The following is a 27,365-nucleotide window of genomic DNA, read 5'->3' as shown; positions in this document are numbered from 1 at the left end:
CCTCGCCGTAGAGCAAATGTGACTTAGGCCTTAGGACGCTTAACACTTGGTCGTCAAAATTCTAGTAAAAATCGGATGTTTTGGAGATGTTATAAGATTGTATAAAAATATTTCACCCGCCGCGTCATGGCTCGTCACGTGGTGCAGCGCGCTTGAGCAGACACGTCCTTTAGTCACGTAAAGGTTTTGCGTGTGCGCGCTGACGTTTTCGCGCTCGCCCCGGCGTCCTTTCGAGTTGGGGGGGGGGGCGTCGAGTGTGACCTTTACGTTACGTTAATCCGCGGTAACTCGAACAGAAGAAGCTACCAATGTCAAATTACACTATGTGATTCAGGAGGGTGATGGCTCGCGCTGATTAGATTTTGGTCAAAATCGGTCAAAGGTCAAGGTCACAGTGAGGTCAAACATTCGATTTTTGATGGTTTGGTGCAGAATCATCATAGAAACTTCTGGTTTGCTTCGCTACCTTCTCTTGAGACAGCTTTTATTAGACAAGGTCAGAGGTCAAGTTGACGATTTTGTAAGTACCAGTCTATGACTGCTTGTTCTTTTCTTTTTTTGATCCAATATGGTGCCAGACCAGTGACCGATGATGTCACTTTTATCAAACTATATTTCCCATTGGCAGTTGATCAATTAGTTAAGGATTTGCATTGATTGGTTCGCAGTTTCAGCAATTATTGCAGATAAAATTTTTTTCATACTGACTGGATCAAGCATTGCACTTGTCGAATTATGACGTCATAACGAAGGCACTGATGACCTCATCATTAACAAATCTTATTCCCCAATGGGGAGTGCTTGACAATGAGCCATGTATAATATTCGGATATTATAGAGGTGCAAAGTTTTTCGGTTTTTTTTCAAGATGGCGCCTGCACCACGTAACCTACGACGTCATAATTATGACTAAAATGTTATGCAGCAGGAATTGTATCTACGTGGAAAATTTTGTGTCATTCAGACTAACGGTTGCTGAGAAAATGAATTTTAAAAATGCAGACATGTATCTACGCACGTACGGCACACGGATGCGACCGATTGCTTCACCCCGCTTTTTGCTTCGCGAGCGCAGGGTAAAAAAATGAAACTAAGGACGATGTAATGAAAGGGGTAGTCCCCAAGTGTGACAAAGGAGAATGAGCTACGGGTGGTAGTTGATATGGGGAGTAAGCAGACGGCACATTTGCGGGAAGCGAAAGATAAAAGCTAACAGGTTTTTCGGTTGTATTGGTAAGGGGATACATTGTAAATCAAAAGAGCTGGATAGAAACTCAGTGAGGCCTCGCATACAATATTGTGTACAGTTTTGGTCACCACTTTTGAGGAAGGATGTAGTTGTCATGGAGATGGTTCAGCGTAGGGCTCCGGGATTGATTTCAGGCATCGCCAGACTCGGCTTTAAGAGCGGTTGAAGGAGGCAGGACTTTATACTTTAGAAAGGAGGTGATTATGAGGAGATCTAATGGAGATGTTTGAGATAATGAAGAGTGGAGATAAAACAAATTCTTCTCGGAGTTTTTCAGCAGAATTCACAGTAATAGCTCGGATAAGGGGCCGTGGACTGACAACAGAGAAGAGGAGAGTTGGGACGGTAGTCAGGTGGGGATTTCACTCAGAGAGTTCATGCATGGAATGGTCCCTCTACAAAGATAAGTGGAAAATAGTAGACATGATGTTTAACATGGAACTCAAAGGTACCGAGAAGCACTGGAGATAGAGGGTTATATGGAAAGAGGCGGAACCGGTGTGTGTGTGTGTGTGTGTGTGTGTGTGTGTGTGTGTGTGTGTGTGTGTGTGTGTGCGTTGTGTGTGCGTGTGCGTGTGTGTGCGTTGTGTGTGCGTTGTGTGTGCGTTGTGTGCGCGTGTGTGTGTGTGTGTGTGTGTGTGTGTGTGTGTGTGTGTGTGTGTGTGTGTGTGTGTGTGTGTGTGTGTGTGTGTGTGTGTGTGTGTGTGTGTTTGCCTAGTGTTGGCTTAATGGTTAGGGTGGTGGGCTTGGGATACTAGGATCCTGAGTTTAAATCCCACTCAGCTGTTGAATTAATACCAGGTGGGGTTGACTCTGCCTGTCATCCTTTCGAGGTCAGTAAAATGAGTACCAGCTTGCTGGTAAAATGTGTTGGAGTGGCGACCCGTCCAGGATTGTGCCCAATAGCCAAGTAAACTGCTTAGGCAGCACCAATGCTCTGCACAGAGTACGGTCCCGATGGATGGATGGGTGTGTGTGTGTGTGTGTGTGTGTGTGTGTGTGTGTGTGTGTGTGTGTGTGTGTGTGTGTGTGTGTGTGTGTGTGTGTGTGTGTGTGTGTGTGTGTGTGTGTGTGTGTGTGTGTCTCTCACTTGTGTTAACTGGAAATTGTAGGAACATAGCACTTCGCATCCCCGAATATATGATTTCTTCTGTGAGAGGGCCTCGTCAAAAAGTGAATGTTGTGTTTGTGTTTGTTCATTCTTCATTCCTCTCACCACATCCCCCCCCCCCACTCCTTTCCATATAGTGAAATTAAGTCTATAAACTGATTGCATTACTGTGGTGTTAAAGGATTGCAGGCATGATTGACCAAATGACCTCCTTTGTCAGTGGGCCTTGCACAACCCCTGCCCCATCACACCAAAGCCATCACTTTGTAGAGATAACAGGTGCATTTCCCTTACCTGCAATGATACTTTCTTGCTTCATTTGCTTTTCCTTACTGTGTATCCCTTCGGACTTGCAGAGCAATAAATGTGCATCTTCTTTCCTTCCTCACACTGTGAAATGCTGGAATTAGTTTCCTCCTGCTTTCCCCACTCTCAGTGCTCTTTAACTAACTGTTCAAGCCCAGATAAAAAGTAACTCTCCTTTTCTTTGCCCTCATCCTTCATATTTCCCTCCCACCCCTTGTTACAGGAGGTCATTTTAATGACGATGGGATTTGTCCTTCAGTAACTTTCTACAGAAAATAAATAAATAAAATCTGGCTTTCACCAAAAGAGACCATGTGTTTGCTAACTGTAATTTTGATGAACGTTATTTGTGCTATATTGTGCTCCATTGCATCCCCTGAAAACAAAAATAATATTTTGCTTCCTCATATTAATTCCACCTGACTCATGTCAGAACAGCTGTCTCCACAAAGGCACAACAAAGTATTTGGGTTAATTCACTGGCACATCTGCAAAAAAATTCAAGATCCTAGTTCAAGAAAACTCATGCAAATGTGATTGTGAACCAGATATCGCACTTGGGTATAAAAAAGAAAAAACGGCATTGCTAATTGAGGTTTCACTATTTGGCCTTATCAACTCAGCAATTTGGCCTAAACAACACAGAAATATAGAAAATGATCAAATATCAGGATCTCAAGAATGAAGTGAAAAGATCTTGGAAGCTGAAGAGTGCCAAAATTATACCAGTGATAGTTGGACCTTCAGGAATGATAAAGAAGAATCTCATGGAGATATTGAAAAACCATCCCTTGGAATGTTGCAACAAACTACCTGCAGTTGGAAGCTGTTTGGGGTTCAGTGATGATCCTGAAAAGAGCCATCAGAACAAAACTTTGAGAACAAGAAAACCTCACAACTTGGTCCATGAATCATGACCGCCCTTACCGAAATGGAGGTGGATACTTCGAGACTTGGGAGGACTCCATCCCACTTCCTGAAACCCGCATATGGAGATAATACTTTTCGTATGCCTTGTTTCCATGTCAATGATGATGCTGAACTTAGACAATCACATTCACGAGTTTTCATTCCATTTCATTTTGTTTCATTTGTACTCTAGTAACGCTAAATTTCAGTGAACTTCGTGATGTTGATTTTTTTTATCATGCACATAGTCAATTTACTTATTTTAAATTTGCTCACTCGTGAAAGAATTGTGAAAAAGGGAGTTGAGAGAGACATAGGGACAGAGAACACGAACCAGTAAAGTTGATGGCATTTTCAAACTTCAGCATTTTAATACTTCTGTGTGTTTAGCCAATGAAGAATGATATATTTGCTTGCATTTAATCAAATCCTCAGACTTTAATAAGGAACTAGCAGGGACCGTTCCAGCAGAACCCCCCCCCCCCTTATTTTGGTGGTGTATAGGCAATGAAGCGCTGCCTCGCATGCTCCTGGAAGTTTATGTTTACTGCTAATAACCCAGTGTTAATTTTACTCATCTGCACACTTATTGCTGGAAAAGATTGTTATTAATATGTTTTATGTTCCCAGAGATGAGATGTTGAAGTGAAAATGAATGATAAATTGCAATACAAAAGTGTTAATGATGGTTGATGAAAGTGACAATCAGGAAAGAAAACGTGTTGTTTTGTACATCTCACGAAAGCAAAGAAAGGTTGTGAATTAGCGTTCTCGGGGCATCGTCTTTGTTTCCATTGGCATCTCTTATGCTTTGTGATGGTGAACATTGGCGATAATCAGTAAAAACAACAACAACGTTTTATTTCAGTTGTGGATTGAAAGTGGGGAGGGGATCGTGGGAAGGGGAAGGGAGGGGGTAGTGTGGGAGCTGGGGCAAATATATATTTGTGCTGTACCGAATAATCTCCCCCTGTCTGCAGCAGAGGTCAGTAAATACTTGCACTGTGGCACATGTACAGGTGAAAATTGTACATCGTCTCACCCCCCCACTCTTGCTGGGGCGGGGGGGGGGCGTTGTGCCTGTGATCTATCCCTGAGTACTAGCAACACGTATGCAAAATTTGGTGGAGATCAGCCCAGCCCTGTTCTTTTCTATGATTTTCAGACATACCGCACGCACATACAGATAATTGCCTTCTTTAAGATAGTAGGATATCTCTCATGTGAGTACAACAGTTTAAAATGTAACATTAACATGCTGTTTTATAATCTGGATCATTTATGTCCCACACTTGCATTAAAAAAAACATGTAAAGGGAGTTTCGGGGAGGGGGGGAAAAGATTTGAGAGTGTGGTGCGACGAGTGCAGGACAAGGAGAGGAATGTATAAGAATCATGGAAGCAAACGAGGATGAATAAAGCCAAAAGAGGATGGAGGGGTGAGGGAGGATAAATGAGAAGGCAATGAAGAAGTGGAGAGTCCATAAGTGGTGCAAGGCAAATGTGAACCACAACTTTTGACACAAATTGCTTATTTTGATTTGATTCGTATTCCGCAGAAGACAATCAAAATAAGCTGAAAAGTCAATGTGCAATTTTTTTGCTGAATTTATGCACATTTGTGTCAAAATGACCTCGGTTATACACATAATAGCATTGAATGGGTTATGATTTTTTTGGGGGGGTCAAGTAGGCACCCTCACCACCACACTGGGACAAATAAGAAAAGCAAAATTAGCTTGAAGTGCAAGGAGAAAATGGAATGACAATAAAAGAAAAATTGTTAAGAGAGTTTGGTCATGATCAGCACAACTGTGCCAATTTCTTCTTTGGGTTATCCTTCACCAAATTACACTGAATTTACTGCTCTCGTGAACATCTGTACCTGATTGGCCTTAACAAAAGCAAGATGAATTGAAACCTGCATAATTGTAAATACTGTAATTTCCAAATATTGCAAGGTTTATGACCATCAAGATCAATGGAGCATTGCTATCTGAGATCAACGTTTTGAATGTGATTTTGGAGTACCTGACGAAGTGGCATTGTGGTTAGAGCATCCGTTTTTAGTCTGGGAGATCGGCGGTTGGATTACGACCGTGGCCGAGCATATCAGGGACTTTAAAAATAGTCAATGGTATTACCTTACTACTTCCTCACTTGAGGTCCAGTGTTTGGAACATGGAGCACACGGATAAACCCCATAGGTTGTCATCGGGGTGGTGGCGGTGGGGTGGGATTCCTCCTCATTTGCGAAGGTGACTGCTCTGACAAATATGATGTCACAAGATGTTGTCACCGGCAGCTACAGCGTACCAGGAAATTACTTTCCCCAAGGCCACGGCTGTGTTTATCTGAGGTCAAAGTTGGCCAATGTTGGCCGTCTCCGTCTGCATGTAACAGCTCCTCCGCGAGCCTTAGAACCGACAAGTACAAAAAGGGACATGATATTAGTAGCCAGTCTGGACACCATTTTTCCCAATCAGCAATATATTTTGACTGCATAATTAAAACAGACCAGTTGACCAGCGATTGACCGCAGTTTCTATTGGAAAGAAAGATAATCGCTCATTGGTCAGCCAGAAAATCCAATGATCACATACAGTATATGGGTGTTAGTGTGATGGGATATGAGGACGATGACTTGAAGCATCTCTATAATTGCCCCAGTTGGAATTTACTCTTGAACGACATTCGTATGTAATTTATTTTGATGCATGCGCTTCTTTCTGCAGGTTTTCCTCTGCAGTCATTTAACGATGTGTCGTGTTCAGATGTATCAACAGCTAAGCATCGTCACTGCGAATGCGTGTTTGAGGGCATAGGTTATATATATATATATATATATATATATATGTGTCCAGCAGAAAGAACCTGTGAAAGTTTGATGATGTATGTTATTTAGAGGTAATACCATTGAAAGGTAGACTCCTGCAAAACAAGGGCATGTTGAGAGTGTTTGGTGAAAATGAATGCTGGGATGTGCCTTTTTTATCGTGTGTAAGCATTCTTATAGAAGCTTTTCTACTGCTGATGAAAGCATTCATTTAGGCTGTCCATTGTCCTAATAGCTGCAGCGAGCTTGTCTTCAATGGAAAGGAACGTACCGTCTGAGGATGAAACAAAAGGAGGGATGACGAAGAAAGAAATGAGAGCCTTTTAATCTTTTGAGTCAAAGTGGCAGATTAGCTTTATCCACAAGGAGGTATCTGTCTTCCTCTTTATCACCATTGAACACACTTTGCTGTTAAAACATTTTCCCCTAACCAGCCGAGTATGCATTTCCCAACACCTCTTGTTTCTAATTTAGATGCTGTGGCAGTTTTCCATGATCCTTAAAAAGGTCACGTCTGGAAAGGGCTTTACATCAGGATAATCAGGCATCTCGATAATAGGCAATGCTTGTGGATCTGGCTCTGGTGACATGATGGTAGCAGGGCAGGAGCAAAATTCACTTTATAACCCTGGATTATTGCATTCTCCTTTTTAACACGGTTGAAGTTTTTCGAGATTTTACTTGTTCATTCTCACATTGTTCGTTGTCCAGTAAGTTGCTTTAACCCTCCCCAGTGAATCATTCGTTCTTAGTGACTCCACAAATGCTACACAATATGTCTGAGGACTTGGGGGTCCAAATTCAGTGGTGCAAGGACAATTGTGTAGCGCATACAGATACAATGACTGATTAATTTCCTCCACCGCTGAAGGTGGATGGAGGTGATGTTTTCACCGCTGTGTGTCTGTCTGTCTGTTTGTCTGTCTGTCTCTGTATGTGAGCTGGATATCTCAAAAAGTTATGGACAGATTCAAATTAAACTTTGTGGACAGGTTGGGTCTGTGACAAGGATGAATTGATTAGATTTTGGTGAAGATCTGGATCCAGATACTAGAATAAAAAAATATATATAAAGTGATTTTTCACCGTTGAGAGATGGAGCCAAAACGATACATAGCACATTTCAAAAGGTTGTGGATGGATTGTGACAAAACTTGATGGATGAGTTAGGTCGGTGACGAGAACAAGCTGATTAGATTTTGGTCAAGGTTCGGATGCAGATCCGGCCTATTGGAACAGGCCCGAACCCGGGGGTTGAGGGGGTCGGGGAGGGGGGGGGGGTGTCGGGTGCATATGCACCCCACCCCCAGATCACAAAGGTTCATATTTTTTCGAAGCATTCTTTTTAGTCAGGTGAATTCGCAAGAAAACAACAACAAAGAAAGAAAATCGTTAACATCGGCCTTCCTTGATTACGTCTGACTTGTAACCTGCACAATCTACGTTGTCTTGTTATAACTTGATCCCGTCTCCTTCTTGGTTACTGTCAATGCCATTGAACACTTGTGTTAATGCATCATTAATGTAAAAGCCAATCCCATTCAAGTTTTTATGCTATGGGCATGCATGATATCTGATGATACCAGTCTAAAGCGCGTGGCGGATGAATCCTGCTTGATGCGGGAATGAATCGCTCACGATGCATCATGTTTTTGATCTTCCCATTTGTGTCCAATGCATTATTTCTCGTCTTTTCTATTTTCCCTTCACAAATACTTACCACAAGCACTTCTTCGATAGACGTCAATGATGAACTATTATCAGTGGTTCACATAACTGTTACTCAGGTACTCATGCACAGTTAAAAGAAAACTAAATGTGGACTTCAAAGATGCTCAGAAAGCTCAGAAGCATAGCAGCACAACAGAGGCTCTTGATGGAAGGTTTTCTCATCTCGTGTCGATTAGATTCTTCCGTCATAATTCTGATTTACTCTGATTTCAAAATTTCAATGTACAAAATTATGTTTTACACGTCTGGAGACAGCAATGGTTCACGAGCGGTATTTGACGATGTAGATTGTTTCAGAAGTCAAGGATGAGACAATGTGATAATGTTTGACCAAGTTATAAAAATAATCAACATGATGTGGTACGGGTGACAGATTATTAGCTGCAAAATGTCGAAAACCCGGTTTCCTTAAGCAACTTTCAGAATATGACCTTTGCATAACCTTTAAAGGTCACAAAACAATGTTGTGGACATTAAAATAAGGAAACAGGATATGTGCTATAGCTTATTGGAGTTCGTTCGTCGAAGAAGGTCGAAAACCCGGATCGATTCCCACAACTTTTAAAATTTGACCTTTGTGGCCTTTAAAGGTCAAAGGTCAAGGATTATGACCTTTGGTGCAAAACTTCCTCTGGAACATTCCAGGAACAATATAACGTCATATAGGCTATATGGCATTTCGCACTCCTCGGATTATCCATACTTTGATGAAATCAGCGTAAAAACAAACTTGAAGGGGGCGTGACAGGCAAGGTGTTCGAGATAGAGAAAAATGGTTTCAAGACTTTAGGTGGGGAATGACCTCAAGATTATGCATAAAAAAGATTGTCATCCTAGCTCTCAAAGTTTGGGCAGTCGTATGATTTTATGTCAAAATTCGCAATTTTCTAAGTTCGTGACCTTGGCCTTGGGATGAAAATGAAAAATCGAGCTCCGTGGGGCTATGCAGGTGCCGTTGGGCCAACCAAATACCAAAACCCCTGCCAGATTCGACAAACCCCCTTAGAGAAGATGCAAATTAAAATCGGCTACCCCCTAAAAACACGTTTTTTGGGCGTGGCTCCGCCCATAATGGGCGCACCATGTCCATTCTCAGTAAAACACAACTAGATCATGATGTAAACCTCCCACCAAAGTTTTCTCAGGATCGGATCAAAACCCACGGAGCTATGCTCAGGACAGACAGACAGACAGACAGACAGACAAGCCGGTAGGCGGACGTGGGTAGTCGCCTACCCAATAGAACCTGACGCGATGGGCCTGTTCGATGGGGAATGACCTGAGGATTAAGCACAAGAAAATTCATGATTCTAGCTTCAAGGGTTAATGCTGCAGATTGTTTTTTCGTTAAAATACCCCCACATTTAGAGGTTTTTCGGCCGTTGCTAGGCAACGGAGGGGTCCACAGCAACGGTTCTTTCTCACACATAACTACGACATACCATGAACCTACCATACCAGTTTGATGTATATCTGACTCATAGTCTCTGAGATATAACGAACTTCGTTTTTTTATTGTTTTCGACCAGGGTTCATTCAAAGTCTATCTTCTCCGACAGTTTTCATAGGATCCGGCTGGAAATTTTTGACAATATGGCTGAATGTACTGCCCACAGTCGCTCGTGGCCCGATTTTTTTATTTTCGAAAAAATAAGTTTTTTTTATGATTTTTCAAAAATTTCAAAGTCCCGTTGCTCGGCAACGGTGGTGTCCATAGCAACGGTTCTCATTTGCACACAACTAGGTCATGGGATGAACCTACCAACCAAGTTTCATTGAAATCGCCATTGTATTAACTGAAATCGCCATTTTAAATACTGATAATAAGGGTAGAACAAATCTCCAATTTTTTTTTTCCCGACTAGATCGACTACCCAACAGACAGACAAAAAATTTCAAAGTCCCATTGCTCGGCAACGGTGGTGTCCATAGCAACTGTTATCATTTGCACACAACTAGGTCATGGTATGAACCTACCAACCAAGTTTCATTGAAATCGCCATTGTATCAACTGAAATCGTCATTTTAAATGCTGATAATAAGGGGAGAACAAATCTCAAAAAAAAAATTTTGGGGGAATTTTTTTTTCGACTACATCGACTACCCAACAGACAGACAGATAGACACACACCAATAACGAATATAGTGGTCACTTACTGACTCGTGAACCAATAAATTATAACTATAATTCCAGCAATCTCTGTGTGTCTGTCTGTCTGTCTGCGACCGCCGTTTCTCGACGACCGCCGGTCCGATCTCATTGAAACTTACCAGGAATATTGCCGGGGACCCGCGGATGTGCATTTTCGAGGTTTGATATCGATCGGACGAGCGGTTCCCAAGTTATGGCCACTTATCTGTCGACCAATGACAGGACATGTTGCTATGATATCACGAATGACGTCACAATTAATGTTTATTTATTTATTTATTTATTTATTTATTTATTTTTTGGGCACGATTGACGTTTCTATCTGATTGAAACTTGCCAGGAATATTTCTGGGGACCCGTGGATGTGCCTTTTCAAGGTTTGATATTAATCGGATAAGCAGTTCCCAAGTTACGGCCATTTATCTGTTGACCAATGACAAGACGGTGCTATGACGTCACAATTAATCTTTATTTATGTATTTATTATTCGTATTTTTTTTAATACGATTGATGGTCCGATCTGATTGAAGCTTGCCAGGAATATTGCTGGGGACCCGCGGATGTGCCTTTTCGATGTTTGATATTAATCGGACGAGCGGTTTCCAAGTTATGGCCATTTATCTGTCGACCAATATCTGCGAGAGGGGGACGGGAGAGGGGGGAATGAGAGTGGGGGCGAGAGAGAGGGGCAAGAGAGGAGGGGGAGAGAGGAAGGGTGAGACTAGGGGGAGAGAGGGGGTTGAGAGAGGGGGTGGGAGTGGGGACGAGAGAGAGAGAGCGAGAGAGGGGGACGGGAGAGGGGTGTGAGAGGGGGTGTGGGAGTGGGGGCGAGAGAGAGGGGCGAGAGAGGAGGGGCGAGACTAGGGATGAGAGAGGCGGGGAGAGAGAGTGGGGGAGAAAGAGGGGGGAGAGAGGAGGAATAGAGGAGGGGTGAGACTAGGGGTGAGAGAGGGGGGGGGAAAGAGGGGGGTGAGAGAGAGGGGGTGTCACAATTCTACTTCATTTGATATGATGTCACAATTGACGCTGGAGACCTGAATATGTTTCCCAGGTGTTTCCCAAGTTATGGCCATTTATGATACGGTTGGTCCGATCTAATAGAAATAATGCCCCAATCCAGTCATCGTTTACGCACCTATGGGCCCGTACTAGTAACTATAAATTTAAGTAAATATATATAACTATAAATGATAACTAAAAAAAATTAAGTTTTGTAAATTATAATTATAACTACAATTTATAATCTATATTGTAAGTTATAACTTTTAAGAAAAAAATATATACATATATATCTGAGGATAACGTGCTGGCGAAGAGGAAGAAGACGAGGCTCAGGAGCATCCAGAACAAAAAGAAAACAGCGGTTTGCGAGTGTCTCGTCTGGAGTGAACGTTCTGAGAGCGCGCTTACAGAGGAGAAAGATGCATATAGCTGAGAGGTGCATTAAAAATCGGAGTGGCAGTTGGGAAAGCAGATGAGCGTGCTCAAGGCTGACAATTTTTTTTCGTGAGTACCAAAGCTGGTACCCATTTTCTGCTGGTACTCATTGGAGGACCAAAAAAAAAAAAGAAAAATTGTGTGAACCTCTCACTGTTATGAAAAGAAAAGTACATATATGCAAATCTGTGTGTTTCATATTACGATCCCTTTTCTGACGTGGTGTTTCTTGTCACGAGTCACTTGGTGAATTACAGTTAAACTCGAACTTTGATCGGTGTTCAACAACTTCAATCAATTCAATAGTATTTTATATGCTGCCATGTTGATGTCATACTGATATACGAAAACACCCTGAAAAGACCCCAGATTGATAACCCATCGAGCTTTGTATTTTCGACACTTTCACTTTCCGCGGTAAAGCAATGGGGCGTGCATCCCATCCCACAATGGGCATGGTGGTGCGGCACTATCATGAAACTTTTTGAAGCCACGGGCCTGCAGTGGAATACAAAATGTAAACTGTTCAGCCTGGCGGAGGTATGCGCTTTACGGAGTGCCGTTCTAGTTATTCTCAGTACTACACTATAAAACCTGCATGTTAAAGTGTTGTGTTTAAGGACCAATGCTTCTCTGGGGAGTGGTGAAGTGACTTTCAGGCCACGCTGTACAAGAGCCGGCCAAACAGCTCTCCGAATGAGATGATTTCATTAGTCCAAAACACCACTTTTTTCAATACGTAGTTATATGGGATGCACTCCTTGTTCTGCAGTGCCTGGTGGAGGGTATCGTTGGAGTCGGTGTTCCCACAGGCTTGCCACGAGAAAACTTGAGGCCTGAACCAGGGGAATATAAGAGAAGAATCAGTGGAATCTGGGAATATCAACACAATCAAATGCCCTCAAGGCTGGCTCATCATTTGGTGCATAATAATCGGTTCCCCTTCTCGGCCAGTTCACGACTGGAGCCGTACCGAACACTGAATTCTGGGAGGCCCTACGGAGGCCATTGGTTTGCACTTGTTGCCTTCTGAAATGCTCCCTATTTGTCTGCAAGTTCCCTGAGCCCCCGTCCCCCCCTCCCTCATCCCATTTTTATTTTACTGTGGGTCATCCTCATCCTGATTATATTTTCCCATCATCTTTCTTTGCTTTTCCACAATAAGCCCCTCTTGGTTTGTATGCTTGACCCAGCCCTGTGGTGTTAATAAAGAAGAAGAAAAAACACAATCGGTGCAAAATTAATTTTATTACTTATGTGGTGCCCTGCCGTAATGGAATGTACAGCCGAGATTACAAACAACCTTTATTTTACATGCATTTTACAAATTATCACAATCAAATAGACTACATATATTATTATCTGGTAGCATGTCCTTTGTTTGGCACCATGCAGTGCTTGAACCTGTGAAGGCACGGAATCATTGATATTCTGAACGGCTGCCTGATCCAGATCTTGTCAAATGTGGAGTAGATTTTGTTGCGGCTCGTCTGTATTACTTGGTTGAGCTTGGCTTTTCTGCAGTTCCTGATCCATGTTCCCAGACGTGTTCGATGGCGTTCACACGTCACCAGGAATCTGTGGTGCCCAGGCAAGATGTCGTCTCTTCCAGGCAAAGGTGGATCTGGCCATATGGCATGCGACACCGTCTTCCATACTGCAAAATGCCTTTCTGAGTCGCTGATATACAAGAAACCCTCTTACCACCATACCAGCAATGAATTTTTCAGTATGGAACACATTTACAGCAGGAAGATGGTGCCACTGCAAGAAGATCGGTATCGGTTGGATTAAATTAGTATTGGTGCTCCTGTAGGAAGACCTTTTACTGCAGGAGATGAGTATCTGGTAGCATGCCAAAGGACATGCGAAGAAAACAAGATGCTAAGAAATGAATTCCCTGTTCAGATCACAGATTGTTCAATGAAAGAATTTTATATATGTATATATGTATATATGTATATATGTATATATATATTATATATGTATATATATATTATATATGTATATATGTATGTATATATATATATATGTATGTATATATATATATATATATATATATATATATGTATATATGTATGTATATATATATATATATATATATATATATATATATATATATATATATATATATGTATTTATATTTGTATATATTTTAGCAATTTGGGATGTTCATTTTATTCTGGCAAGATATTGTATATTCTTGGTATATTGAAAACTAAATATATAAATATTGGAATTTCTTGGATTATTGTATCTTGTTTCTCGAATATGTTATCAATGCCACATCTATATGCTTTTGATTCTCACAATAACAAAGGTAGATTACAATAAATCATGGTCCTATCCCCTGTCTGCATTGATGATTTCCACTTGAATATACTTCTTCTTTCGTATGCAACACAAGGCTGTGGCGTAGCATCAGTGGCTGAGGACACGGCTTTGCCGCTGATGCAATGCCCTCTTCACGTTGAGGCAGGAATTTGTAATTTGGCCATGTTGCTGGTGGAAGCTCGCCTACTCTATACGAATGACACCTTGGGATCTTTGATGTCCACCAACTAATACTGGTGGACGGGATGCCTGGTTTAACGTCCATCCGAAGAACGGCACACTCATTGATGAATCACCTTTCCTGTTAAACACTGGGATGACAGTTTACAGCTGGGCCGACTTTCACACCCAGGCTAGACAGCTTAGAGGCAAGTCTGCACACCTCTAGACCATCCTGCCAGCCCAATTACACTCTTTGGAAGAAAAAAAATCGGTTAATGCTTCAGTGGTCAGATGGTATATTGAATATTTCACACGTATGCTCCAAGATGAACAAACCTCAAGATGGCATTCTAAAGTAACGTTGCGATTTGAAAATGGTCACAAATGCCAAATGAAGCCAACTTGGAACATGGATCGACCCATTTTATGGCTCATTCATAACTAGCCACAGCTCTAAGCTCGGTTTCACTGGATGACAAAGCACACTCAATTTATTTATAAAACAAGCCAAGGTGGGTTAGGCACCCAATTTTGGCAAATACAACACACATTTATGTTGTAAATCCTGAAAATTGCAAACACATTTGTGCCTATCATGTAGCTGTCAGAAAAACAATTTTCTCAACAAGTTTATTCTTGCTGGGTCTTGTAGTCGGAGAAACAATTCCTTGTGCTGTGGTTTATAAATTATAGGGAATGTTTTTATTAGATCAAGCATGAACTAACTGTCCATGGATTTTCTCAGGTGCGATGGACGAAGACTGCGGGAGCCGTGCAGGATAAGAAGTATGAGACGACGGTGTACAATGCAACGCTGCGCATTGAATGCATCCAGCGGCTCCAGGCCGGGCGTTACTACTGCCGTGCTGATAACGGAATTGGGCAGCCAGCCATAAAATCCTTCCGGGTTGATGTGTACTGTAAGTATATTTTTAAATTTTTTTTTAATATTCACATATAGTCAAGGCTTGTTGACTCTGAGAGGGGAGGAGTGGAGTGTGTGGTGTTATCTTGGTTGGGAGTGCTGAATGAATGAATGTGACCGAGCAAAGCTGAGTCGGAGCAGATAGGAGAGAAGGTGAAAGGTTAAAGATTATTGATAGCAAATGCTTGTTTGGCTGGCATTCAATTCTCAAATTCAGCCTGCAAATTGCATCATCAATTAGGTTCAGCTGTGCCGCTGATGCAGTGCCCCTGTGCCTTTGGGCAGGATTTTCGAATTTAGCTAGTGTGGTTGATAACCTGCCTCCACTTCACGAAAGATGTGGGATTTTTAATATCCACCAACTAATGCTTGCAGATGGAACACTCAGATTAACGTCCGTCCGAGGGACGACGCGCACATTGATGGCTTTCCCTGCGTGTACCTTTCCAAACACCAGGATGACAGTTTGTGCCTTGGTCGAGGTTAGAACCCAGCCTAGACATCTCAGAGGATTGTGTGAGACTGGCAATAAGAAAGTACAATATGGGAATGACTCTCAAATAGTTAGCATTGAATCGGCTGATTAAACCGATTTCTCTTAAGAGAGACACTGATCATGTCCAAATCTGCATAAAATGGAGGTCTTGTATGTAGAGTGGTGGCCAGTCACTAAGCAGATGATCCTATTTTTCTACATTGTAAATTTTTGCAGCATTAAAACATTTTCATGGCATTGCAATGAGGGGGAATTAAAGTTATATTGAATTATGACAGATTGATGGTATTACATTGTGAAGTGATGTTGAAATATCCCATTATAGTGGTGTTAAAGTGGTCAATTTACAGTTGGAGTATAACCATTGTTATTGGAATTTAACTGTTCAAAACATGGTTGTTCTTTCTCAGCTTGAAATGTTAATTTTATCTGGGCATTTAGCCAGACATTGGAACATGACTTTCAATGAACCGCAGATTCTTCACTCTTGTATTTGATATGGGAGGGTGTTGTCATGCTGGAAATGTCTTTCAATTGCACCAAGGATTTGCATCAATGTCAGACATTCTTGGCTATGGTGTTGGAAGTGGAAGTGGGTTGGGGGAGGAGTGGGATACCCCAAATCTTGGGGTACCCACCCACCCCCATTTTTAATACCATGTTGTACCCTTCCCCCTCCTCCAACCCTCCCTTCTCCTCCCCTTCACTTTTCAACAGCCCATTGATGTAAAAATACAGTCTCTGAGAAAAAATTGGAAGAATGAATCGTTTGTAATAGTGTATTTACGATATATAAATAATTGATAGTTACCGAAGTATATAATGGAAACCATATACATTGAGAAGAAAGTGGTGGCCCTTGTGTTTGACATGTGACTGCTAGGCATAACTTGGTAACCATATTACTGAGTCTTCTTTAATGGAGCTACCATCAAAATGACAAAGATTGGAAAAACGTGACCAACCATCAATAAGAAATTGTTCACCCTGAGGAAGATGAGCAGCTCTAGTATTGAGTTGTTCTCGCATCCATCCCCTACCATTGCTTTAAGGACCACACCATCTGTAATCATGCCCTCAACATCAGAGATAGTCCTGCGTCATGATGTATACACAGCTGTGCACGCTCTTTCGTACATTGCCATCACTACTCTGATCAACCATTCCTCCACTCCTAACTTCCTCAACGTCCATGTCACTACTTTGCGTGTAACCCAATCGAATGCTTTCTCAAAATCAACAAACCCAAGAAACAACTTCTTCCTCTTCTCCATGTATTTCTCCTGCAACTGCCTTACGATAAAAATCACATCTGTCATTCCTCTTCCTGGCATAAATCCAAACTGTATTTCATCAAACATCACCTTCTCCCTTTTATCCTCTTCTCCAACACCCTTTCCAATACCTTCATTCCATGCTCCAGTCACTTTATCACTCGATACGAGTCACAGTCCAGAGGGTCACATTTCCCCTTGTACAAAGGGACGAGGGTACTCGGTTCCCAATCCACTGGAATGCTGCTGTCTTTCACCACCAGATTACAAATCTCTGTCATTCTATTCACACCCCGACTTCCTGCTGCCTTCAACATATCTCCCACAACTCCCGTCGGTCCTCCCGCTTTTCTACTCTTCATTGCTCTTATCGCTGCCTCAACTTCTTTCTCAGTTATCTTCTCTGCCGGTCCAAAAATTGGGTTGCTCTCTATGTTGCTATCCCATTCATTCTCTACACTCAACAGCCTTTCCATATATCTCTTCCATCTTCCTTTAATTCCATCTGGGTCCACAATGATTTGTCCCACTTCATCCTTCAAGCAACTCACTCCTGTCACATCGTACCTCTCTTTCGCTATCTGCTTTGCAATCCTAAATACTGCTCTCTGACCCTCTTCCAAATCCAAACGTTCTCTGATCATTTTCTTCCTTCTTTCTTTGCAGCCTTATTGGCTGCCTTATAACTTTCATACACTGTCTCTTCTACCACCGTACCCTTCACCTTCTGCCACACCTTGAACTTCTTCCTCTTCTCGTCAATCCTCTTTCCAACTTCATCATCCCACCGCCATGTTTCCAAATACCTCGGTAGTCCTTTTCTCCATCCACATACCTCACCAACAACTCCCAACAGACTATCTTTCATTGACATCCAACCACTTTCAAGCTCAACCACATCATCCTCAACCATGCTCAACTTCTCTCTTCATGCCTCATTCACTGTCACCTCTTTCAACCTCCACACCTTCATCCGTGGTTGGTACTTCACCCGTCGAGCACTCCTTGCACCTTTCATCCTTATATCGCAGACAACCAAGTGGTGCTGTGAAGCTGCCTCCTACCCTGGGATATATGGACAGCAATGGAAATGAAATCCTGACTTTCGACAGATTCGTGTTTTCATTATCGTTCCTTTCTGTGAAAGAGTTGTTTCATGCATTGCTCGTGAAAAAGATAAAGTTTGCTGGTTATTACTATAACGAGTGAGTACTCCCTCCCTCCCGGTGGGAGAACCCTTCTCAGCCAACCTTCAGTGGGCAATGCACTGCAGCACATTCTTGGAAATGAACTTTATAATTTTTGTTATTTTTGAAGGAAACTTTATTGATTACAACTTATAATCCAGATCATAATTTTGAGAAGGTTCCAATATATATATATATATATATATATATATAAATATATATATATATATATATATATAAATATATATATATATATATATATATATATATATATATATATATATATATATTGAAGAAGACAGAAGATGATTTGTAATACCGCCTACAACCAAATGTGGTGCTATTTCACACACACACACACACACACACACACACACACACACACACACACACACACACACACACACACACACACACACACACACACACACACACACACACACACACACACACACACACCTGTGCTTTATACAGATATGTCGGACCCCACTATTCCCGGGGGATACGTTCCCGGAAAAAGCCGTGAATAGTGAATCTGCGAATAGAATAGTAAATAGATAGGGGGGAAGGGAAATATCTTCAGCAGCTTGTAATGGATGTGGTGAAGCGTCTTTATAGCGGAATGGTGGAACAAGCTGTGCAGCTTGGTCGAAGCGTGTCTGGTGGAAGATATGTTTTAGATCTGTTTGTGTATGTGGCTCATGAAAGATATGTTTTTGCTTACTGTACTGTATGTACATGCAGCTCACTTGTAGCGTGCCTGGCAGAAGATATGTTTTAGAACTGTGTTATGTACGTGGCTTGTGGAAGATATGTCTTGCATATTGTACACTACAGTGTGTACATACAGCGCATTCATAGTACGGCTTGTGGATTTTTTTTTTTATTAATTGTCTGCAATAAACCGTGAATACATGAAGCACAGGGCCCCAAATGTCGAAGCAGGTCGCATTTTGTAAACTGCGAATATACAGTCTGCAAATCGCGAATCCACGAATAGCAGGGTACGACAGTACACATATTATAAATGACATGTGCTATATATAATATATACACATATTATACATGACACATTATACTGTATATTATACACACATATTAAACATGACATTATACTGTATATTATATACAATATGCCTGGTGTTGGCTTTATGGCTATAGTGGTGGGCTTGGGATCCGAGGGTCCTGAGTTCAAATCCCACTCAGCTGTTGAATTAATACCAGGTGGGGTTGACTCTGCCCGTCATCCTTCCGAGTTCGGCAAAATGAGTGCCAGCTTGCTGGTATCCTGTGTCAGAGTGGTGACCCATCTAGGATTGTGCCCAATAGCCAAGGAGACTGCTTAGGCAGCACCAATGCTCTGCACAGAGTATGCTCCCAATGGAAGGATGGATGGATTATATACACACATATTATATGAGATATTCTACTGTATATTACATATACACACATATTATATTGTATATTATATACACACATATAAAACTATATTATATACGCATATTATATGTGACATGTTATATACACACATATATGTGACATGTTATATACACACATATTATATGTAACATCTTGTACTGTATATTATATACACACATATTATTCTGTATACTATATCCACACATTATTTCAGTATATTATCTGTAAACAGTTTTAATACATGTTTTAATAGAGTTGTGGAAGTCCTGGATAATAGGATTAAGTTTTTTTAGTCGTCCGGGTTTGCTTTCGCTGGGTTGGTCTAAACCAGTGTTGAACAAGCCGAGTGTTTGTAAAGACATTCAGGAGCTCCATGATAGCTACATAATAGTTCCAACAGATAAGGCTGCTAATAATTTTGTTGTGGTTTGTAAAAAGTTTTATTAAGAGAGTTAGGCATTGATACGGTAACTTTCACTCGTATGGGAAATAGCACATATGTTCCTTGTCATAAGTTGCTCCAAGATATTATCTCTGAGCATCAGGAAGTTTTAGTTAATAATTTCAGTATTAAATGTAAAGAGGTAAATCTTTGTATTCCTCAACTTTTCTGGATTCCTAAGCTTCATAAGAACCCGCACAAGTATAGGTTTATAGCGGGTACCAGTTAGTGTTCCACCAAACAGTTATTGGTTATCGTTAACTCAGACTTACAAGTTGTTAGAGAACAGTTCAGGAAATATTGTTTCGCAATTGAGAAGAATTCTGGTATTAACACTTTCTGGAGCATTAATTCTTCTTTAGAGTTCTTAGATAGGATTAGAAGCCTCAATATCAAGTCAGTTGAAGTTTTTGATTTTTCAACTTTATATACAAATTTGGATTTAGTACTAGTGAGGGATTCACTCTTCAAAGTAATTGACAAGGTATTTAACTCTTTTAATATGTTTTTATGTTTGATAGAGCATGCATCAGGTTTGATAGAGCATTCTTTTCTGAAAAGAAAAACTCAAGTTTTCATTGTTTTGATAAGCAGAAGTTTAAAGATGGTTTATTTTATTTTATTTTATTTAATACATTTGTGTCTTTTTGTGGGAATTTCAACATGTTAAGGGTATTCCCATGGGTGGGAATTGCAGCCCCCTACTAGCATTCATTTTTCTTAGATTCTGTGAATTTTCATTCATGCAGAAACTGATGAAGGAGAAAAAGTAGCATTAGCGAAAATTTTATCTCATACATGTCGTTAAATAGATGATATTTGTGTGGTTAACTATTAAAAAAAATTTTGATCGGCAGCTTCACAAGATTTATCCAGATAGCATAATTGCAAAGAGGAGTGATAATGATTGTACAGTTGCTGCATACCTGGATGTGTTGGTTAGAGTTGGACAGAATGGTTTTAGTACAAGTGTATATCATAAAGTTGATTTCAGTTACCCAGGAGTCTTGCACACCTTTCCAGGTAGCAACGTACCAACTACCAGAGAGTTGGTGTCAAAGCCACCCAATGCTCGCCTGTTTATACATTTATCGTTTTTAAAAGACTAGTCTAATAATATTTTTTTATAAAGCATTGCAGTGAAGTCTGATCCAAATAATTTTAAAGCAATATATGTATTTGTATATTGTAATCAGTAAAAAATAGTGTGGTAGAAAAAACATTACAAAGGAAATATCTTGCACCAAAAACTTAAACATTTTCATGCTGACTCTCACGCTGACGCTGACGCTGACGCTCACACCAGGGGTATCGCTATAGCTCTCTGTTCTTCGAACAGGCGAGCTAAAAATGAGTTTCAATGTCTTTTCCTCTCAGCTACTGAGGTATGCAAGAATTTGTTCAGTAAAGGATGATTTTGTGGAACGTGTTGAGAATGTTTTTCCATCATGTTAAACAGAGGATATTTGGCTGATTGATCAGGTCTTGTGAGAATGTCTTCAGACTCCATTATCACTTTTTATTTAAGTTTCGTTGATTTTCGTGTAAACAAGTTCCTCTTGCATTGCATTTGATAAAATAATAATGAATTAATTATTTTAGTAAGGTAAATTCTTTAATCAATCATTATTGATTAAACGTATGTATGTATGTATGTATGTATGTATATATGTATATATATATATATATATATATATATATATATATATATATATATATATATATATATATATATATATATTGTTGTGGTTGACCAAATTCGCAAACCACCATTCAGGTCCCTTAGGTGAGATATCTCTGTAAGTATATGTGTAGTTAGGCCCAAACCCGTTGTTTAGAGGGAATAAATGTCATTTATGCGGGCTGCGACCCTTTTAGATAGCCGTTTTTCTTTTACTATCTTTATTTTGGACCAGCCGCCATTACTACCACCACCAACCACGTCTCAACAGCCATCACACAACAACCACCAACCGCAACGCCGCTTCACAACAACGGCCACGACCTTTACCGTCACAACTCGCCACCATCGCATCACCACCATTCTTGCGCCACTTGTGGGCACCGATACTGGACTCGTGCAGGGCGCGCACCGAGCAGCGTGTTCAGAAACATCACAGACTTTCCGAAGAAAACGGATCAAAAACGACTCACGCCCACTTCTGTTCCGTCCTATCGGTGAGCGTGGGGCGATTTGGCCACGCCTCCAGGGCGTTGGAGCGTAGTCGCTATATGCAAATTCATGGATCAAAAAGCATTCACGCCCACTTTTCCTCGGTCCAATGGGGAGCCAGTTAGAGGTGAAGGGTCGGAGGTAAAGGGTCAAAGGTGAAGGGGCGAAGCCACGGGGCATATAAGGGGCCGCGTTCGTCAGTCGAGTTGAGTTGGGAGTTCGCGGAGCCAGTGAAGAGTTGGGACGAGTCAAGAGAGGAGACGCAGAGGGCGATCGGACGAAGCTGTGGAGAGGCGGCGGCGGCGGAGGCGGTTGAGGGGGTGCTCGCGTCGGATTCGGGGAACTGCGGAGGGAGAGGCCGGCGGCGCGACCGAGGTCATGGTGGAGACGCTCGTCGCGGGACCCGAGACAGGGAGATATCCTCCATCCCCCGAGCATCAACAACCCCCTCCTGTTTCCCCCCGCGCTGAGATAGTGCGAGAAGGGGACCCCGTCCCCACCCCATACCAGGCAGTCCCAGCGAGGCCCGCGGAGTCGGGGCGCCAGCGCCATTTCGCGGCTCATCATCAGACGGGTAGGCCCGACGCGGTCTCGGCCCCAGGCCCGCCTCATCCTTGAGGGTGGTCCTTTTCTTTGCTTTGGGTATATGTGTTGTCGGCGCCGTCTGTGAAGTAAAAATTGTATAAGTGTTGCCGTGTGCTCGGTAGTCGGATAGCTCTGCATTGTCTTCTTCTTTTATATTTGCTTTTTGTGTAAATTGTGTTTCTTCTTCTATTACGTTTACTTTTGGTGTAATTGTATATGTGTGCTTTCCGTTCATCGCAAAATAAATGTGCTTATTGTTGAACTGTTTTCCCGTTTCGCTCGTCTTTTCCTTTATTGAATCTCCATCTTACCTCACGTAAAGGGTTGGTCGTGGGCTAAAACGCCCGATAATTAATCGAACCGTCGGGGCCGACGATAACACCGCTCGGTTATCCCGATAGTACGGAACGGGTCACTTAAAGTGGCCCGTGTCCGAAGTCGACATGCGGCGAGGTGCGATCGCCCGGTCTACCCTCCGTGTGGGTACTTAGGTAGGTCGAATTTGGCGAGCAACCCTATCCCACGCGGGGGGCCGATTGGCACGATCGTGGTGAGGCCGAAAGGTCCACCCGTGACTAGTTCCCGGCGTTAGTCCGAGAGGGTCACGACTGGATTGTCCGTCCGGTGGGCGACGTGCCGCGATTCGAGTTACGTGGCCGTTCGCACGCCGGCAGGCGCGAATCCGCAACAAAATATATATATATATATATATAGTGTTAAATAATGGAGGTATTTAGATGAAAATATAATATAAAATTTTTATTTATTTATAAAATACATCATAAATAAGCATGAATATAATTTCTTGGTGGTTGTTAAAGGCCCGGTCACACCTTGACGTTTTAGCCAACGTATGCCGATTTTTGAATTTTTTTTCTAAAACGCTGGCACACGTTGAATACGTTATGGGTAAGTTTTGATAACATTGAGAGCACGCTGAAAAACACTGCCATACGTCGTTGTACGTTGGCTTTAAACGTTGTACTTTTTGGTTGTCGTCAAATTTTTTCATGCTTGAAATTTCACGACTTATGCCGGCGTATGACTCACACGTTCCGCTATGCTGGCCACAAGTTGTATGCACGGTCTGCGATCGTTGACAGACGTCAACACATGCTACTTGTAAGTTAATCATAAGTTGAGACACGCCGAGGTAATGTTTAGCGTACCCGAAACTTATTTCTAATCTATGATTAACGTGTTGTTGGCACGTTACGCGATCGTTGCCACACATCGACAGACGTTACTTTTAAGTTACTCATAGGCTGAAAGACGTCGGTATAATGGATCGTCCTTGTGTCAGCGTCCACGGCCACGGCCAGGACACTTATTTGCAGCATTCTTCAAACTTTTCTTCGGCATGACGAGGATGTTCACACTTCGATGCCTAGCTTGGCTATGATTCCAATTGTCCATCGGCAGCGTCTATTTAAAATAGTCGAGTTTGAGTGTTTTAACACGTTCAGAAGAAACGCTTCAAATTTCCAAACCCCTGCGTCAAAAAACAAAGGCGAGTGACAGCAATTTAAATCGTTCATTGTAAACAATGAAAATAGCTGAGTGGTACCGTTTAAAAGTCGTTGAGTGTAATAAAAATCCAATTGTTGAGCGCAAGCGTCTACTTTCAATAGTGGGGTTTGAGCGATTTAGCACGTTCAATAGAAACGATTAAAATTTCCGAGCGCCAGCGTCAAAAAACAATGGCGAGTGACAGCAATTTAAATCGTTCATTGTAAACAATGAAAATAGCTGAGTGATACCGTTTAAAAGTCGTTGAGTGTAAAAAAAATCCAATTGTTGAGCGCAAGCGTCTACTTTCAATAGTGGAGATGCAGCCATTTAAATCATTGAGTGGCAGCCTATGAATAGCAAACCCCACGTCACCGGCAAAGATAAACTGCCGCACGATATGGATAAGTTAGGCTATCGTTGGGCATAGTTTGTGAACGCCGGCTTCACGATAATTATTCGTTGGTATATCATATCTATAAGTAATCAAAGCGCTCTATGCACATTATTAGTTCATTGTGCATTTGTCCAACCCGTTATGAATAGACCTAAATCGTAAAAACAAGCTCTAGCTCATTGTTGAAAAAGCCCCATAAAAAATTAGCCGCGAAGAACTTCGAACAATGGTGAAAAGATGACTCCTTCCCGTGGACACGCGGACGCAAGGACGATCCGTCATAACCCACACCCTCCCCCTCACACTCACCTACTACTGCCAACATGAACAAACTACTACTAATACTAATACTAATACTAATACTGATACTGATACTGATACTGTTACTGCTGACATGGACATCGACTCAAAAAGGACTCGAAAACACTGTTGGGTTCCCCTTTTATGAGCAGCATTTTTATATACCAATTCCCAAAACCACTGGGAACACGTCTTTATATGGCAGTTGTAAGCTAGAAACGCGTTAATTTTTTTTTTTTTTTTTTGTCTAATCGGAAGACGTCATTGGAATACGTCTACATACGTCGATGTGTGTTGGGACTACGTAAAGAATTGGTTCAAAGCACGTCAAACATAAGTTAGAAATAAGTTTCGCGTAAAAAAGACATTACCGCGACATGTTTCGACTTATGAGTAGCTTATAAGTAGCCTTTGTGGATGTGTGTAAGCGTCCACATATCGTGTGTAAAACTTATTCCCATCGCATGCGGAACGTGTGTCATACGCCGAGTATGTTGTAAAATTTTGAACATGTTTAAAATTTCTTGACGTACTCTACTTACTACGACGTATGATAGCGTACTTTAGCATTCTACTCACGTATACCAAACTTACTCATACCGTATTTGACGTGCCTCAACGTTTTAGACACATTTTTCTTAGTTCGGCATACGCTGGCAAGATCGCCAAGGTGTGACCGCGATGTTGACACTTCCATTTCTACGGCAGTTATGAATCGAATCGTTGTGCGTCAGCCTTTAATAGGCTACGTCACGACATCGTCGGCGATGCGTGCAACGGGCTATGCCTAAGTTAGACTATCGTTGGGCATCAGTTGTGTAGGCCGACAACAGGTTCAGCATTCGTTGGTATAAGTTATCTATAACACAACGAAACGTTCTGTGTCCGTTACCAATGCGTTATACATAAGACCAAGTCGCTATGAATACGTCCGAATCTTTAAAAAAAACATCAAAAGTTCAACGTAAGCCAGCGTTTTACATACATTTTAATACGTTGCCATCGCTGGCTAAAACGTCAAGGTGTGACCGGGCCTTAAGATATGCAGTGCAGCATGTTACAACTGGTTATAAATGACAGTTTGAATATTTGAATGACAGTTTGAGTCTCTTGTTAGATGGAGGTGCTGTGTAATGGACATGTCTGCAAGGTAAAGTGTTTATCGCTTAATTTATTGTCATGTAAAGTGATGTATGATTAAAGTTATTCAAATGTAGTAATACTATATATAAAAGTAATCATTAAATAAGTTTGAATAAGGATATTGCATTGCTGTGTTGACTGACTGTCTGGCGACAACTTTGAGGTTGTAGGTCCATTGATGTTGAGTAACTTACTGATGTGGACCTGTGACTGGGGTTGTGGATCCACCGTTTGGAGAGGTTCTGGGCTGAAAGGATCGAAACCACGATGAAAAACGCTGCTCAGCTGATGATCCGGGCAGTAGGGAAATCAGTAAATTGCTTATAAGTTAAGGTTATAACTTCAAATATAACATGTTTTGTATGTACTTTCTATTACATAGTGTGCGTGCGTGCGTGCGTGCGTGCGTGCGTGCGTCTGGCTTTCTTCTTGGGACGAACGGTGCAGAAATTGGTCTTTATTTTGATACACACATGTTATGCATGACATTATACAGTATATGATATACACCCATATTATACTGTGTATAACATACACAAACATTTTCCTGTATATTACATACACACATTATACTGTATATGATATACACACATATTATACTGTATATGATATACACAAATATTCTACTGTTTATGATGTCCACAAATACTATACTGCATATTACATATACACATTATATTGCATATTACAGACACACATTATACTGTATATTACATACACACATTATACTTTATATTACCAGGAGTTTCCTTATTTTTTGGAGTAGGAGGTTACCATTAAAAAGTAGCAGGTTACCATCACCACGAGCGAAGCGAGCGCAGCTGTATAGCCGGGGTCCAGGGCCCGCCTCGGGCCCTGGAAGCCGGAGGATCCTAGATGGCTGGAGATGCATTCTAGCATGATTCCTGACATGAAATAGTTCTCATATTATCATGCTGTTGGGGTGGCAAACTCCACAAAAACAGGTGGTTAGTCCTATACTGGATGTAGTTGCATTAACATACTGACTGACTGACTGGTTGACTGAAATTCAGCTATACTGTGTAGTTAGTTCAAGTCTATGGTACATGCATGTACCTGCGGTACCAGTATTCAGTTGGCCAGTTCACAGCTGCTCATACTTGGCCTTCACTTCAATGAATAGACGGCGATTTTCATTGCAAATAACCACGAATAATAGCATGTACAAAAGCTGCTTTAAGCTTATAGGCTAATTACTTTGTAAATTAAAAAGGCACAATGGGTGACCGTGTATTTTGGAGCCGCATCACTTGACAAAAGCTCAAAA

The 27,365-nt window shown here is 41.5% G+C and overlaps 1 protein-coding gene across 1 annotated transcript in view; it reads left to right on the top strand.

The window, feature by feature from the left end:
* Positions 1-27,365, top strand: part of MDGA2 (MAM domain containing glycosylphosphatidylinositol anchor 2) — a 366,045-nt gene that overhangs the window by 34,782 nt on the left and 303,898 nt on the right. The window contains exon 3 of the mRNA XM_085893801.1: positions 14,973-15,147. Coding sequence (XP_085749927.1) covers positions 14,973-15,147 — 175 coding nt within the window. The remainder of the gene's footprint in view (positions 1-14,972; positions 15,148-27,365) is intronic.

Source organism: Eptatretus burgeri, chromosome 9 (genome assembly GCF_056783735.1).
Source record: "Eptatretus burgeri isolate ZD-2024b chromosome 9, Ebu_testis_v1, whole genome shotgun sequence".
Classification (NCBI taxonomy): Eukaryota; Metazoa; Chordata; class Myxini; order Myxiniformes; family Myxinidae; genus Eptatretus; species Eptatretus burgeri.
The sequence above is the reverse complement of the archived record's forward strand: the minus strand, read 5'-3'. Positions and strand labels throughout refer to the sequence as shown.